Source organism: Tiliqua scincoides, chromosome 1, assembly GCF_035046505.1.
Source record: "Tiliqua scincoides isolate rTilSci1 chromosome 1, rTilSci1.hap2, whole genome shotgun sequence".
NCBI lineage: Eukaryota > Metazoa > Chordata > Lepidosauria > Squamata > Scincidae > Tiliqua > Tiliqua scincoides.
The window spans coordinates 216,670,550-216,682,022 of record NC_089821.1 but is presented as its reverse complement, the minus strand read 5'-3'; the positions used below and the strand labels follow the sequence as shown (position 1 = coordinate 216,682,022).

General features: G+C 41.6%; 1 protein-coding gene across 1 annotated transcript; it reads right to left on the bottom strand.

Annotated features, from left to right (window-relative positions):
* Window positions 1-1,111: 1,111 nt before the first annotated feature.
* Window positions 1,112-9,983, bottom strand: VIP (vasoactive intestinal peptide). The gene is made up of 6 exons (XM_066622771.1): window positions 9,895-9,983; window positions 7,122-7,187; window positions 6,550-6,654; window positions 3,627-3,761; window positions 2,999-3,116; window positions 1,112-1,120 (listed from the first exon to the last, which is right to left on the bottom strand). Exons 1-6 carry the CDS (start codon window positions 9,981-9,983, stop codon window positions 1,112-1,114), a joined length of 522 nt encoding a protein of 173 aa, XP_066478868.1.
* Between the last annotated feature and the right edge of the window lie 1,490 nt (window positions 9,984-11,473).

Sequence of the window (11,473 nt, the reverse complement as noted above, 5' to 3'; positions counted from 1 at the left end):
GGGAACCAGAAGAGGGCCACCACCCCTTAAGAGGATTGGCCCAGAAATAAGTGCTCCGATAGCGCTGCAGCAATCAAGTGCCTCCAGGATTAGGGGACTTTTAAACTTACAGGGGGGGGGTCACACTGGCCACCAGCAAGATGTAGGGGGCTCAGAGCCCCCTCTCCAGACCTCCCACTGTTACAAATAGCTCAGATTGCCAATCGGAGCTATTTGCAGTAGCAGGGAGGCCTGCAGAGTGGGTTGCAAGCCCACCGCACTGTGCCAGAGGCCAGTGTGACTCCCCCAGGTAAGTTTAAAAGCCACTTGCTCCCATCGCTGGCCCTGCCCCATAAGCACTTACCAGGTTCCCAACTCCCCTTTCGCTGCCCCAGATGGGCCTCACTTATCTTACAGATCTTCTTGTAAGTTCTGTCAAAATTCCTGCAGGTGTTTTGCCTGAGTAGGAGTTCCCAAGTCCTCTTTCAGTTTTGCTTCAGGAATCATTTGGGGGCAATTTAGATATGCATGAAGCTGACCTTAGGCATTTTTAATGTCTTTTGTTGGCCTTAGACATTTCTACAAATGTAGATTGTTCATATTCATTTGGATTTCATTGCAGTCAAAATTTGGTAGCAAGTCTTCTAATATTGAAATCCCCCTGCATGAATTAAAAGAGTGAACAAGTTTGCTTTTTACCGTGCCAAAGAGGGAGGACAAAATGGTGCCAGGGGGCAATTAAACTGCATTAATTGATTCTGTGTATGCAGCCATAGACAGTTGGCTGATGCATTCTCCTCCTCTGCACTGCTTACCTTTTGCTGAAATGCAATTATCAAAATAACAGATTTACAGCATCAGAAATTACAAGATATGTGAGTTAAACTAGCATACGTATTGTATGTACAGCTTCAGGTAGATCACTCTAAAGTAATATTTACAGTGTAAATATCCACTTTATTAGCTCAGAAACAAAGATATCACAAAGTTCACTTCACAATATATCAGATTTGGTTTAAATACCGAAGTCAATTTTTTGTACTATGAGAAACTCAAAAAAATAATTTGATCCTTTAATTTCTGTGGATCTTTTTTCCTTTTGTTTTTCTTTCTTTTTTGACATGAGTTGTCTTCAGAGGTTCTAAGGGGGGAAAATCAAGAAGATTTTAGAGGCATTTGCTACATCCGCAGTTACATTTCTTAATGTTTTGTCAGAAAAGCTTTCAATAGTGAAGCTTAAATTTTTTTTTTTTTAAGGAATTATTCTATATGCTAGAAATTTGCCTGAGTGGGAACTGAATTTGAAATAGGTTTACAAGTCTTATGGAACACACTTTTTGATCAAGAAAGAGTCTGCAGCACCTTCAAGACTAAGGCTCCATCTTACGCCTTATCCTATGCCTCATCGCCCCTATGCGATTGTCTTATCTAGCACCTGAAAGGACCTGTTACCAACAATTGTGAGCCCATCGTAAAGTGAATAACATCGTATAGTGAAGAACTTATTGTATAATGAACCTTATTTTACCAGAGTGTTCATTGTAAAGTGATTCGATCAGAAAAAGAACCCTTTGAAAACTGGAGGTCCTCTGTATAAGGGGAAAAGAGGGAGATTCTTAATGAAATCCAAACATCTCACCCCCTAACTCTCCATAGTTTAAGCCCAATCTTTCCTCAATAGACAGGGCAGGGCTAAGACATCCTGGCACTTGAGGCCATGTGCCAAATGTTGCATCTCCTCAATGGCGATGTGCCAGCTGCTAGTCCTCCCATGCCCTGAATATGTAAAGGAAGAGGGGGATGGAGCAGAACGTGCTGTAGTCACCACTCTTCATTCTTTCTTTTCCTCTCTGTCCCACTCATCTTTTTCCAATCCAAGGAGTGGGAGCAGTAGAGGTGAGCAGATGGACGAAGCTGCTGCTTCTCTCCAGTCTGCTGTCATGGGTGGGTCCACTCTTGCCCACACACACCCGGCAACCTTCTCAAAAGCATGGTAGAGGGTAACATCTCAAAAGTTTAAGGGACCACTCCCTTTTGCCTGCACTCTAATATAAGCATTGGTCATGAGCCAGAGAAGTAGATCAGAATCTGTTTCTGTATGCCTGGTCAGTCAGATTCCACAGTTTGGATTTCAATCAAGCAGAAGTGTGAGAGGCAAAAAAGGTATGGGCAGACTTTTTTTTTTTTTAAATTAAAAGAAATGGCCTCAGAGACACAGCAGTTACCGTAATTAAATATGAGTTGGTTTGGGTTTCATGCTTTGGTACACACGGCTGAGGAAAACCCAAGTGAGATGGGTGAGTTAGCAGAATCATTTTCATTAGTAATACTTCACAAAAATCATACAGTCATTTAATACATGGAGTTATGTTCCTATGAGTCCCATGGAAATGTAATTTAGGATCATGCAGTTCAGAGCTGTTTACTACCAAAATCATTTTGGCCCAATCCTAGCCTTCCTCCAGCCGCTAGTGTAGCCATACTAGAAAGGCATGGACTGAATCCAGTGGAGAAGGAGGTGGATTGGGAAACTTCAGAGGGAAAAGGGAAATTATTTGCCCTTTTCCTTCTGTAAGCCTCCTGCTCCAGAATGGGTTTCCTCAGACCTCTGCCAGCTCTGTAGCTGGCATAGCTCCATAAAGAAAGGGGTGGGGAGACTGTGAAAAGAATGGAGAGGATCCAGCATACACCGTTGGCACCCCTCCTGCTGCCTCCCCAGCCCCGTTCCTCCCCCTTCCCACCCAGTTTCAATCCCTTCCCACCAGCTCACTGCCTAACCCCACCCCACCACCGCCATTCCCTTACTGCTCCAGCAGGTACAGTGAGGTCCAGCCTCAGCTAGGAAGCACTGCTGCCTCTTGGGGCACCGCTACCAAGATGGCCGCCAATGGAGCACTCTGCACAGCCATTTTGCAATAGCAAGCTCTATTCCATTGTCACAAAAACATCTGCTGTCAGCCCAGTCTGGGATAGGATTGGGGCTGTCCGTATACAAGATAAACTATGCACAGAAACTTACCAGTGCAAGGTCATTCAGAAGCTCAATCTCAACTGCAGATACATCCTCGTTTTCTGAGGGGGCAATTTCAGGCAAGTCCGTTGTGGCCGACATTCTGGCTTTTTTTAGCCTTTCTTGCCTGTTGCAGATGATATAAGCAGACAGGTTGTTGAGGTCCATGAGGAAGTGAATAAACACAAATAACTTTCATTCACTGCATTCATCTTGATTAAAATCCTGTAATCTGCTTTATTATATAAAGCAATATATCGCATTTTTATAGAAATCTGTTTTGCATAGTGCTGAGCCTTTTATTGAATAAGGCTCGAATTACTGCTTCAGTGCAAGAGGGTTCGTTTCCAAATCCTTCTCAAAATAATGCACTGCACTGAAATAATGCAATGCATTGAAAAATAATTGAATAGAAAGCATGCAAAACGATGTTTGGATCCTGATCCCCTTTCTTTCGACACAATGTCCCTGTTCTTTCAAGCTATTTTCATTAAAGATCGTCCTCAACTGAAAACCTCCAGGGGGAAAAATGTTGCCAGCATTTTTCTATATAAAAAAAGGACAGATTCTGTTAAAAGTTCACTACTGCTCTAAATTTTTAAAATTGGGCATCCTTTGGTGCATTCCTTCACCCTACCTTTCATTTTCAGCAAGAACAGCCCTCACATAGTTTGCCAACTTCTGTCTTGTTCGAGCACGGCCATACAGGGATGTGAAGACAGCATCGATGTGCCGTTTGACTGGCTCCTGTTCGTCAATGGGATTGTTGTCACTCCTTCGTCAAAAAGAGAATTGGAACCAACACATTAATATACAAACCATTCAAACTACAAAAATTCCAAAACCCACAGTCTGTATTGCTTAAAGCTAACTAGTTGGTTACAGGCTCATTCCTACTTTTCTCATTCAAAGCAAATACTATGACTTCACTTTTGAACTTCACTTGCCTGCAATTAGACAAATGCAAGTAAGGGCTCAATTCTATAGGCTGCTGGAATACGTGTTCAGGTGGCGAGTGTGCTTTACAGAGGTCACAAATGGTGACGCGGCATTCAATGCAGCAAGGCTGGTGCCGGCCTACTTAGAAACCCAACCAAGAGGGGCCCGGTAAGGCAGCAGAGGTGTGAAAAGCAGATAGGGCATGGATGGAAGGGGGCAGGGATAGTAATAGTCATGACATGAAATGAATAATAATGGCCAGAAAATAAATGTAGTGAATATTTCCCCACAAGCAATGGATGAAATTCTGCACCAAATGATATATAACATGATGGTATTATTCCTAAAAGCCATGATTTCCAGAATTTTGGTCACTAGGTGTCAACTGACCCCCCCCCCCCCCAGGATGTCTCATTGACCTGTTTTGAGTTAAGGCAGTGGTTCTCAAACTTTTAGCACTGGGACACACTTTTTAGAATGACAGTCTGTCCAGGACCCACTGGAAGTGATGTCATGGCTGGAAGTGACATCATCAAGCAAAATAAAATAATTATAAATAATTAAAGAAAAACAGATAATTAAATAAGGGGAAGCCAGTCTAGTTTCACCAAGTGAATTTTCTCTGTAGCCTGCCTGCAATAACACAACCACCACCACCCCAGAAAAATATCAGTGAGATTTTCAGACCTCCCCAGTGCCCACCTTACCAGCTGAAGCCTCTGTTTTATTCTTGGGGGGGGGGGCTGCCTTCTGGAGCATTTGTTGATCTCCACTTTCATCAGATTGGGACCATGCAGCTAGTCTTGCATTCCCCTTTGCCTGACTTGACCAGCACCCAAGGCATGTTTGCTTACTCATGAGTAAACGCAACCCTGTGGCTTACTTTCGCTTTCCAGAGGGCTCAGTATGTTCCTCTGCTTGGAGGGAGGGACTTCCTTCTTGGGTGTTTTTGGGGGGGCTGCTTTCATTGGATAGGAACCATTCTGGTGTCCTTGGATTCCTCTCAGTCTGCGTTTTCAGATGGACTAAGACAAGTTTGCTATTCACGAGTAAACGTGCAATATGGCTCGGTTTCACTTTCCATAGGGTTCCATGCATTTTTTGGTTTCCAGTTTTTTTACCATAGCATTTGATGGAAAGGAGATATTTCAGTCCAGGTTTTTGTATTGCATTCCAATGAACATTCCGCATCCAACGGTATATAACATGATGGGGTTATTTATAACCTCTGTGATGTTAGCGATGTCGGGTCATTTGTGGTGTCACCCCCCGAAGGCTGGTATCTGGGGCGGACAGCCCCCCCCTCACTAGCTACGCCACTGTTTCTGGGTCCACTCAGACTTGCACTAGCAGTTGCTGCCACAGGTCAGACTGGACCCATTCGAGAAGCAGAGGCTTACCTCCAGGTGAGGTAAATGTTCCCTCACCTGGAGGAGACCTCCAGGACTGCCCCCTGCAGGATGCAGCATGCTCTCTGGTGGCACAGTTGCATTGGTGGGGGGATTGAATAGGATTGGTCTGTCAGAAATGTTTCTTAGCTTTGTCCCCAGTGTCCAGTCCTGAGTGAGTTCATACTAACCAGGCACTTGAGAGTGCGGTCCCTCCAGTTATGACCACTTCTCTAAATTTCAATCAGAAGATTCAAAGTGCAGCCACACTGAAATCAATGTGAGGAAAACATGCACATTGCATTGAACTCCAAGGAAAACAATTATGCCTTGTTACTTCTTAGAGAAAATATGGTCTAAAGATATAAGAGGCTGCCTTAATATAATGAGTGGTTGCAGCTCTCCAGGGTCTCAGCCGGAGGCATTTTGGAGGCATCCAGGTTTGAACATGAAACCTCATACATGCAGCATGCACTTAGTTGCACTGTACTAAGTTCCTTCCTACTGTCCACATTACACAGCATTTTAAAGGTGCACCAATTATGCATATTCAAGTTTGAAAACCTGGCTTTGAAATGTTACTTTCAGAATGGCAGAAGCTGACTGAGCTCAGCACCTTTAAATATGCTTTTCAAGAATGTGTAGTAGATATTCATGAAGATTTGCATGTTTTACATTTATCAGGTTTTACTCCATCGTTTATAAGCATTAATACAGATTTTGGAAGTAGGAGAATGCGTGGCTAGTATTTTGTTCTGCTCTTGGACTGCTTGTTCATTGTGACATGGGTTGAACGTAATCATTTCAGCCTCCAAACTAGAAATTCAGATTTCTCTTTACACACTTGGGCTCTAATCAGAAATTACATCCTTGGTCCCCACATAGTTCTTTGCCATGAATACAAATATATAACAATCACACATATTACCATCATATTCAGCAAATATTTTTGAATGGGTGTCCTTAAGAAAGCCTGAATGGTGTAGTGGTTTGGGAATTGAATTTCAATCTGAGAGATCCCAATTCAAATTTCCTCTCAACCATGAAGCTTCTTGGGTGACTTGGGCCACTCACTCTACCTCACAGGTTTGTTGTGAAGGTAAAAGAAGGGGAGGAACTATGTACACCACTATGAGCACCTTTGAAGAAGGGTGGTATAAAAAGATGAAAAATAAACAAATAAAGTATCTGCAGCAAATAATCTTTTGGGATACTGGAGCAGATGTCCCTCACCCAACTCGTTTTCCAATAAGTGACTCCAGGTATCTTCTTGCAGATTGTTCACCCAAAAGTTTGCTGTAGGCGCTTGTGAAGAGACCATCGGCATGTCTTGTGTTTCTATAAAAGAGAATTCCATAGTTAAAAAAAAACCCTATGATCCTCATTCTTAAGATTAGATGCAGTTTAATATTTATAGCTAATATGCACACATTTTATCACTGCAGATGCAAACTGACTGTAACCTTCACCACAGTTTCTTGTCACTTGTTTAATAGATACAAATTTGGTTTTTCAAATGTGTTATACTGGGAGAAACCCAATTTGTTTCCAGTTTGACTTCATATGACATTTCAGGGCCAAGTCTAGATTATGGAACATAAAGAAGGGAGCAAGCAAGTGGTCCAAAAGCACCAGAGAACTTCCCATCTTCAGTACGTCCTTTGTCAGCTTTGACTATTTGTATTTTTAGAGCTTAAGCCATTTCTGCCCAAAGTTGCATATGCAACAGGGAGCAAATGTGTACACCTGTGGACCAGGCAAAATACCCCCCCCCCCCCCCAAAACAAAAACAAAAAAAATTCTACATGTTCAAAGCTCTGGACAAATCAAATTTGTCCTTTTCCAGAAGTATCATTTGCAAAATGCCAGCTCTCGGTTTGAATGCACTCTGAGTGTGACTAGGTTCACGTGCTGGAATGCTCTTCAAGACAAGCTGGTGAGATCTCACCCATCACTAACTAGAACAGACACATGAATTATATTTCCTTGGAGTTTTTCCCATTCCATTCATCCTTTTCTTTCTGTGACTGATTCCGTCTTGTATGTTCCACTGTGATTACACCATGTTTAATACTTTCTTATGGTAATGGCCAATAATGAGCTACCCAGTGCAAAAGGTTGCAGTGGCGCCAAAAAATGGCTGCAGCGGCATCCTGAATGTGCCTGGCAGCCTCTGGTGGCTGCTCAGAGGAAGGGAACATTCCCCCTTCTGCCGGTCCTACCCCTTCCCGCCCTGATCCCTCCCATGTCATGCCTTCTTCCTCCTGCCCCCTGCATTCCCCCCGCCCAGAATGCCTCCTCCCAATCTTGTCAAATTCATGATGTAAAATGTGTTTTCATAAGATTACACTTAAGTTTTATAATAAATCTGAAGTTCTTGATCATTCATGATTTTATATCACTCATGATATAAAATATATTAGTTAGGATAAAACTGCTTGTTGCAGACAGTCTGAAACATTTGATCCCTCACAGAACATCACTTTTGCATTTCAGTAAAAGCTGGCTGCCTCTGATGGAATTCCACCCTGTCATTGGCTATTTAACAGTGATTACAGGAATAGCTAGGAACATGATCAATTAGAGCTGTGCCGTCAAAGTCCACAAAGACACCTTTCATGATGTCTCGTCACTTTGGTACCTGTCAATAAGTTACTGAAGTGTAAATGTGTTCTGATGTTGGAATTGAACTGGCTAACGTTCATCACTCTTGGCATCTACACTAACAGATCTGCAGCGTTAATACCAGCGTTAATACCAGCGTATTAACCAAGCTAGCTCATTCTGACCACAGTGAAGAGTCTGGAGGCAGACTCTAGGGTTTGCGTCACCTCGTATGAGAGCTCATTGTGTCACCACCATGATGGACCTCCTCCCGTACCAGACCATATGGAATAAATCACAAAATCATACACACCAACTACGAGTAAATCTCGTGGCATCACTAGGGTTGGTGTAACCCCCATTAATTTTGCTTATATTTTTATATATTTATAATAATAAATAAAAGTACAGTCCACTGTACATAGATCCTGCACATGCATTTTTGGTCAAACAAAGCAGTGCTAACTTGTGGATCTTCCTAAAACAACATCAAAAGTCTGGATCAATTTGTTTAACAGCAAACTAGTAAGTTGAAGGGTTTGAGATTTGCCTTTCTTCACTTTTCTCAGATAGTAACTTCACCACCTCTAGACCGGATAACAGCTTTCCTGGAAGACTTAGCATAGCAATTAATATCACCAGCTAGAATAAAACTTTGTTTTATAATAGAAGCTGGCATAACTATGATTGTGTGAACATGGTTTGGCAGGGGAACACATGAAGGTTGGGGGCAGGGCATGCCACTGTGAATCTGTTTCTCCAGTCCCAGTGCATTCACTCACAAAGGTTATATATTGAAAACAGAGCTCTTGCCAGCTTTTTAACTATGTACCAACTTGACAATGAGGTGTTCAAATCTTCTAGAAGTTATTCTATCAAGATACTGCCGTCAAGAATGGAGTATAATACGTATAGTACATAGCTTGCTGAAGCTTCTTGTTCAAAAGACCTGCTTCTTTTTTTGCATTTGCTAAACATGATTTTTCCAAATTTCTAGTTCATGTACATAATTTTAACAGGTAACATGAAAGCTGACTTGTGTGTGTGTGTGTGTGTGTGTGTGTAAATCTATATTTACATCAAGCGAATACTTTTGGAATACAGTTGCCCTGAAGTTTCTACTTGTGTGCCTGTGGATGTGTGTCCATTCAGAAAGGAGGGAGCAGTCTGGGAGGAGGGAGGAGGGAGCAGTCTGGAGGCAGTCAGGCAGTCTGGGAGTCCAGTACCAAGAAAGCCAGACAACCTTCAGTAGTGACTGAAGAAATAGTGGGGTATAACAGACTCTCCAAATGTCCACACTTGATAAACAAAGCAATCATATTTTTACTCTTGGTCCAGGAACAAAATCTAATTTAACACTCCCATTGTAAGCACTTTTGTTTCCAAAGAAATCCCATTGATTTTTTCAAGTGCATACAGCATAATAATTCAATGATCGTTTAAATGATGCTCCATTAAAATAAATTAGTCTTAATGAATAGTAAATGTATTCCCCTTTTCCCTCTCTTTTCCAATGCAATTTGCTAGTCTCTAGTCTATTCCAGCATAATGCTGAGTGTCAGTAACAAACAGCACAGTCCTACACATGTCTACTCAGGGGTAAGTCCCATCATGTTCAACGAGGCTTTCTTCCAGAAAATTGTGCATAGGATTGCAACCTAAAAGCATACATGAATTCTCCCATTAACCAACAGTAGAGAGAGAGAGAGAGAGAGAGAGAGAGAGAGAGAGAGAGAGAGAGCCACTTCCCTTTCACTGACCCATGTTTCTCACTTGATCAGGCAAAGCAAAAACATTTTGCAACTTTTTGAAATATGCTGCAAGAGTTGGGCACTGCAGACTATAAAAGTGTATCTGCATTTGCAGCTGTGTTAATACTTGACAAATTCAGATATTTTTCTAGAACCCTTAAATTATTCCCTTTGTTATAGGGCAGATTCAACCAAAAAGAATTCACAACAGAACAAATCTTACCGCATGGCTGAGTAAGCAAGTACTTGAGAGCAGAAAACACCGAGGAGTATAAAAGAGAGGAGAAGCTGGGAGCCACTTCTCTGCTCCATCTCTCCCGACCTGGGTTGGCAAAAACGATACAAACATCAACCTCTTTGTGCAATCCCATGTCTTGCATAAAATGCAAAAGGTGTCTGCCAGAGTGGGGGAGTGCCTGAGAATAGGAGGCTTGAAGTACTAAGGAAGACCACCAGGACACATCTGATCTCAAAACAGAGTATCAGGCAAATTCATTTGGATGTCAAAGGGCTGTCATTAGACAAAATGATTAGTAGAAGCAATAAACTCCCTTATACTGGATATTTAAGAACTTTCTACATTGAAGTGTCTGGCACAGGTATACTATGAATTCCACTGCTAATCTTAACAGCCATCATAATTTGATCTCAAATTTTGGTCTATTCTTTTCAGCGTCTCAGTTGATTACAGAGTTTGTTACAGAGAAGTTTCAGATAAAACATGACTTTGAAAATGAAATCAGCTTTTAGTGCCTAAGGCAGGAGTGAGATACAGACTACCAGAAACAAGCGGGTACTTAGACTGATAGACAAACATGTGTATGATTGTGAATATGCATGTCAGTGCCTTAATTTAAATCACTTTAACATGCACAGTGGTTTAAATTTGTTGATATGATATGACATTTGTGCTAAACTGTGGCTGCAATCCTATGAAAGCTGACTTTGGAATGTATTGCATATAACTCATCCCAAACTTCTGTGTTAAGAAGTTTGGAGAAAAGAGTTGAGGTAAAGACAAGCTGGGAACAGTTTTCACCTGGTGCAACCATGCAGCCATGTCATAAATTGTCATGCAAAAGATCTGCAGTTTCACAGATCTTTTAAATCTCACAGTTTTTACAATAGGGATCACAGGGGTAACAGAAAACATTAGATTAAAAAGCTGCATGCATTTCATTTGACCCAAAGAATATTAAGGGTATTAACATTTAATACCCTTAATATTCTTTGGGTCAAATGAAATGCATGCAGCTTTTTAATCTAATGTTTTCTGTTGCCCCTGTGATCCCTATTTATATGCATTTATAACATTTATATGCAATGACATTGAGATAGAAATGGACAACACCAATAGAATTTTCTTACATGTGCAGCAAGAGCCACACTTTACAAATCTGCCTGTGGGGGTGGGAGCAAAGGGTGTGCTTGATTTGATTATCCAAAAAGGGAAAGAAAAAAAACTTTGATCATAGAAAGTAAGAAAGTTAATTAAGATCATCATAGTCCAAAGAAGGCCTATGAAATATTGACTAGGATCAAGAGAATGGAAGTTTTGGAGCCAACGGACATTTCTGGTATCAGGGAGGTTAATGTATAAAAGCATCAAAAAATAGGGTGTCACTATTGACTTCATCCTCAACCTGTACAAAGACACTTTTTCCATCCTACTTTAGAAACTGCCTGCATTTTTACAGTTTCTTTGCATAGAATTCAGCTGCGTGTGCGCGCCTGTGTATTTCCCCTGAATAGTTTAGGGAGTTTTGCCTCCGAAATGAGAGCTACTACCAAAAACAGAGAGA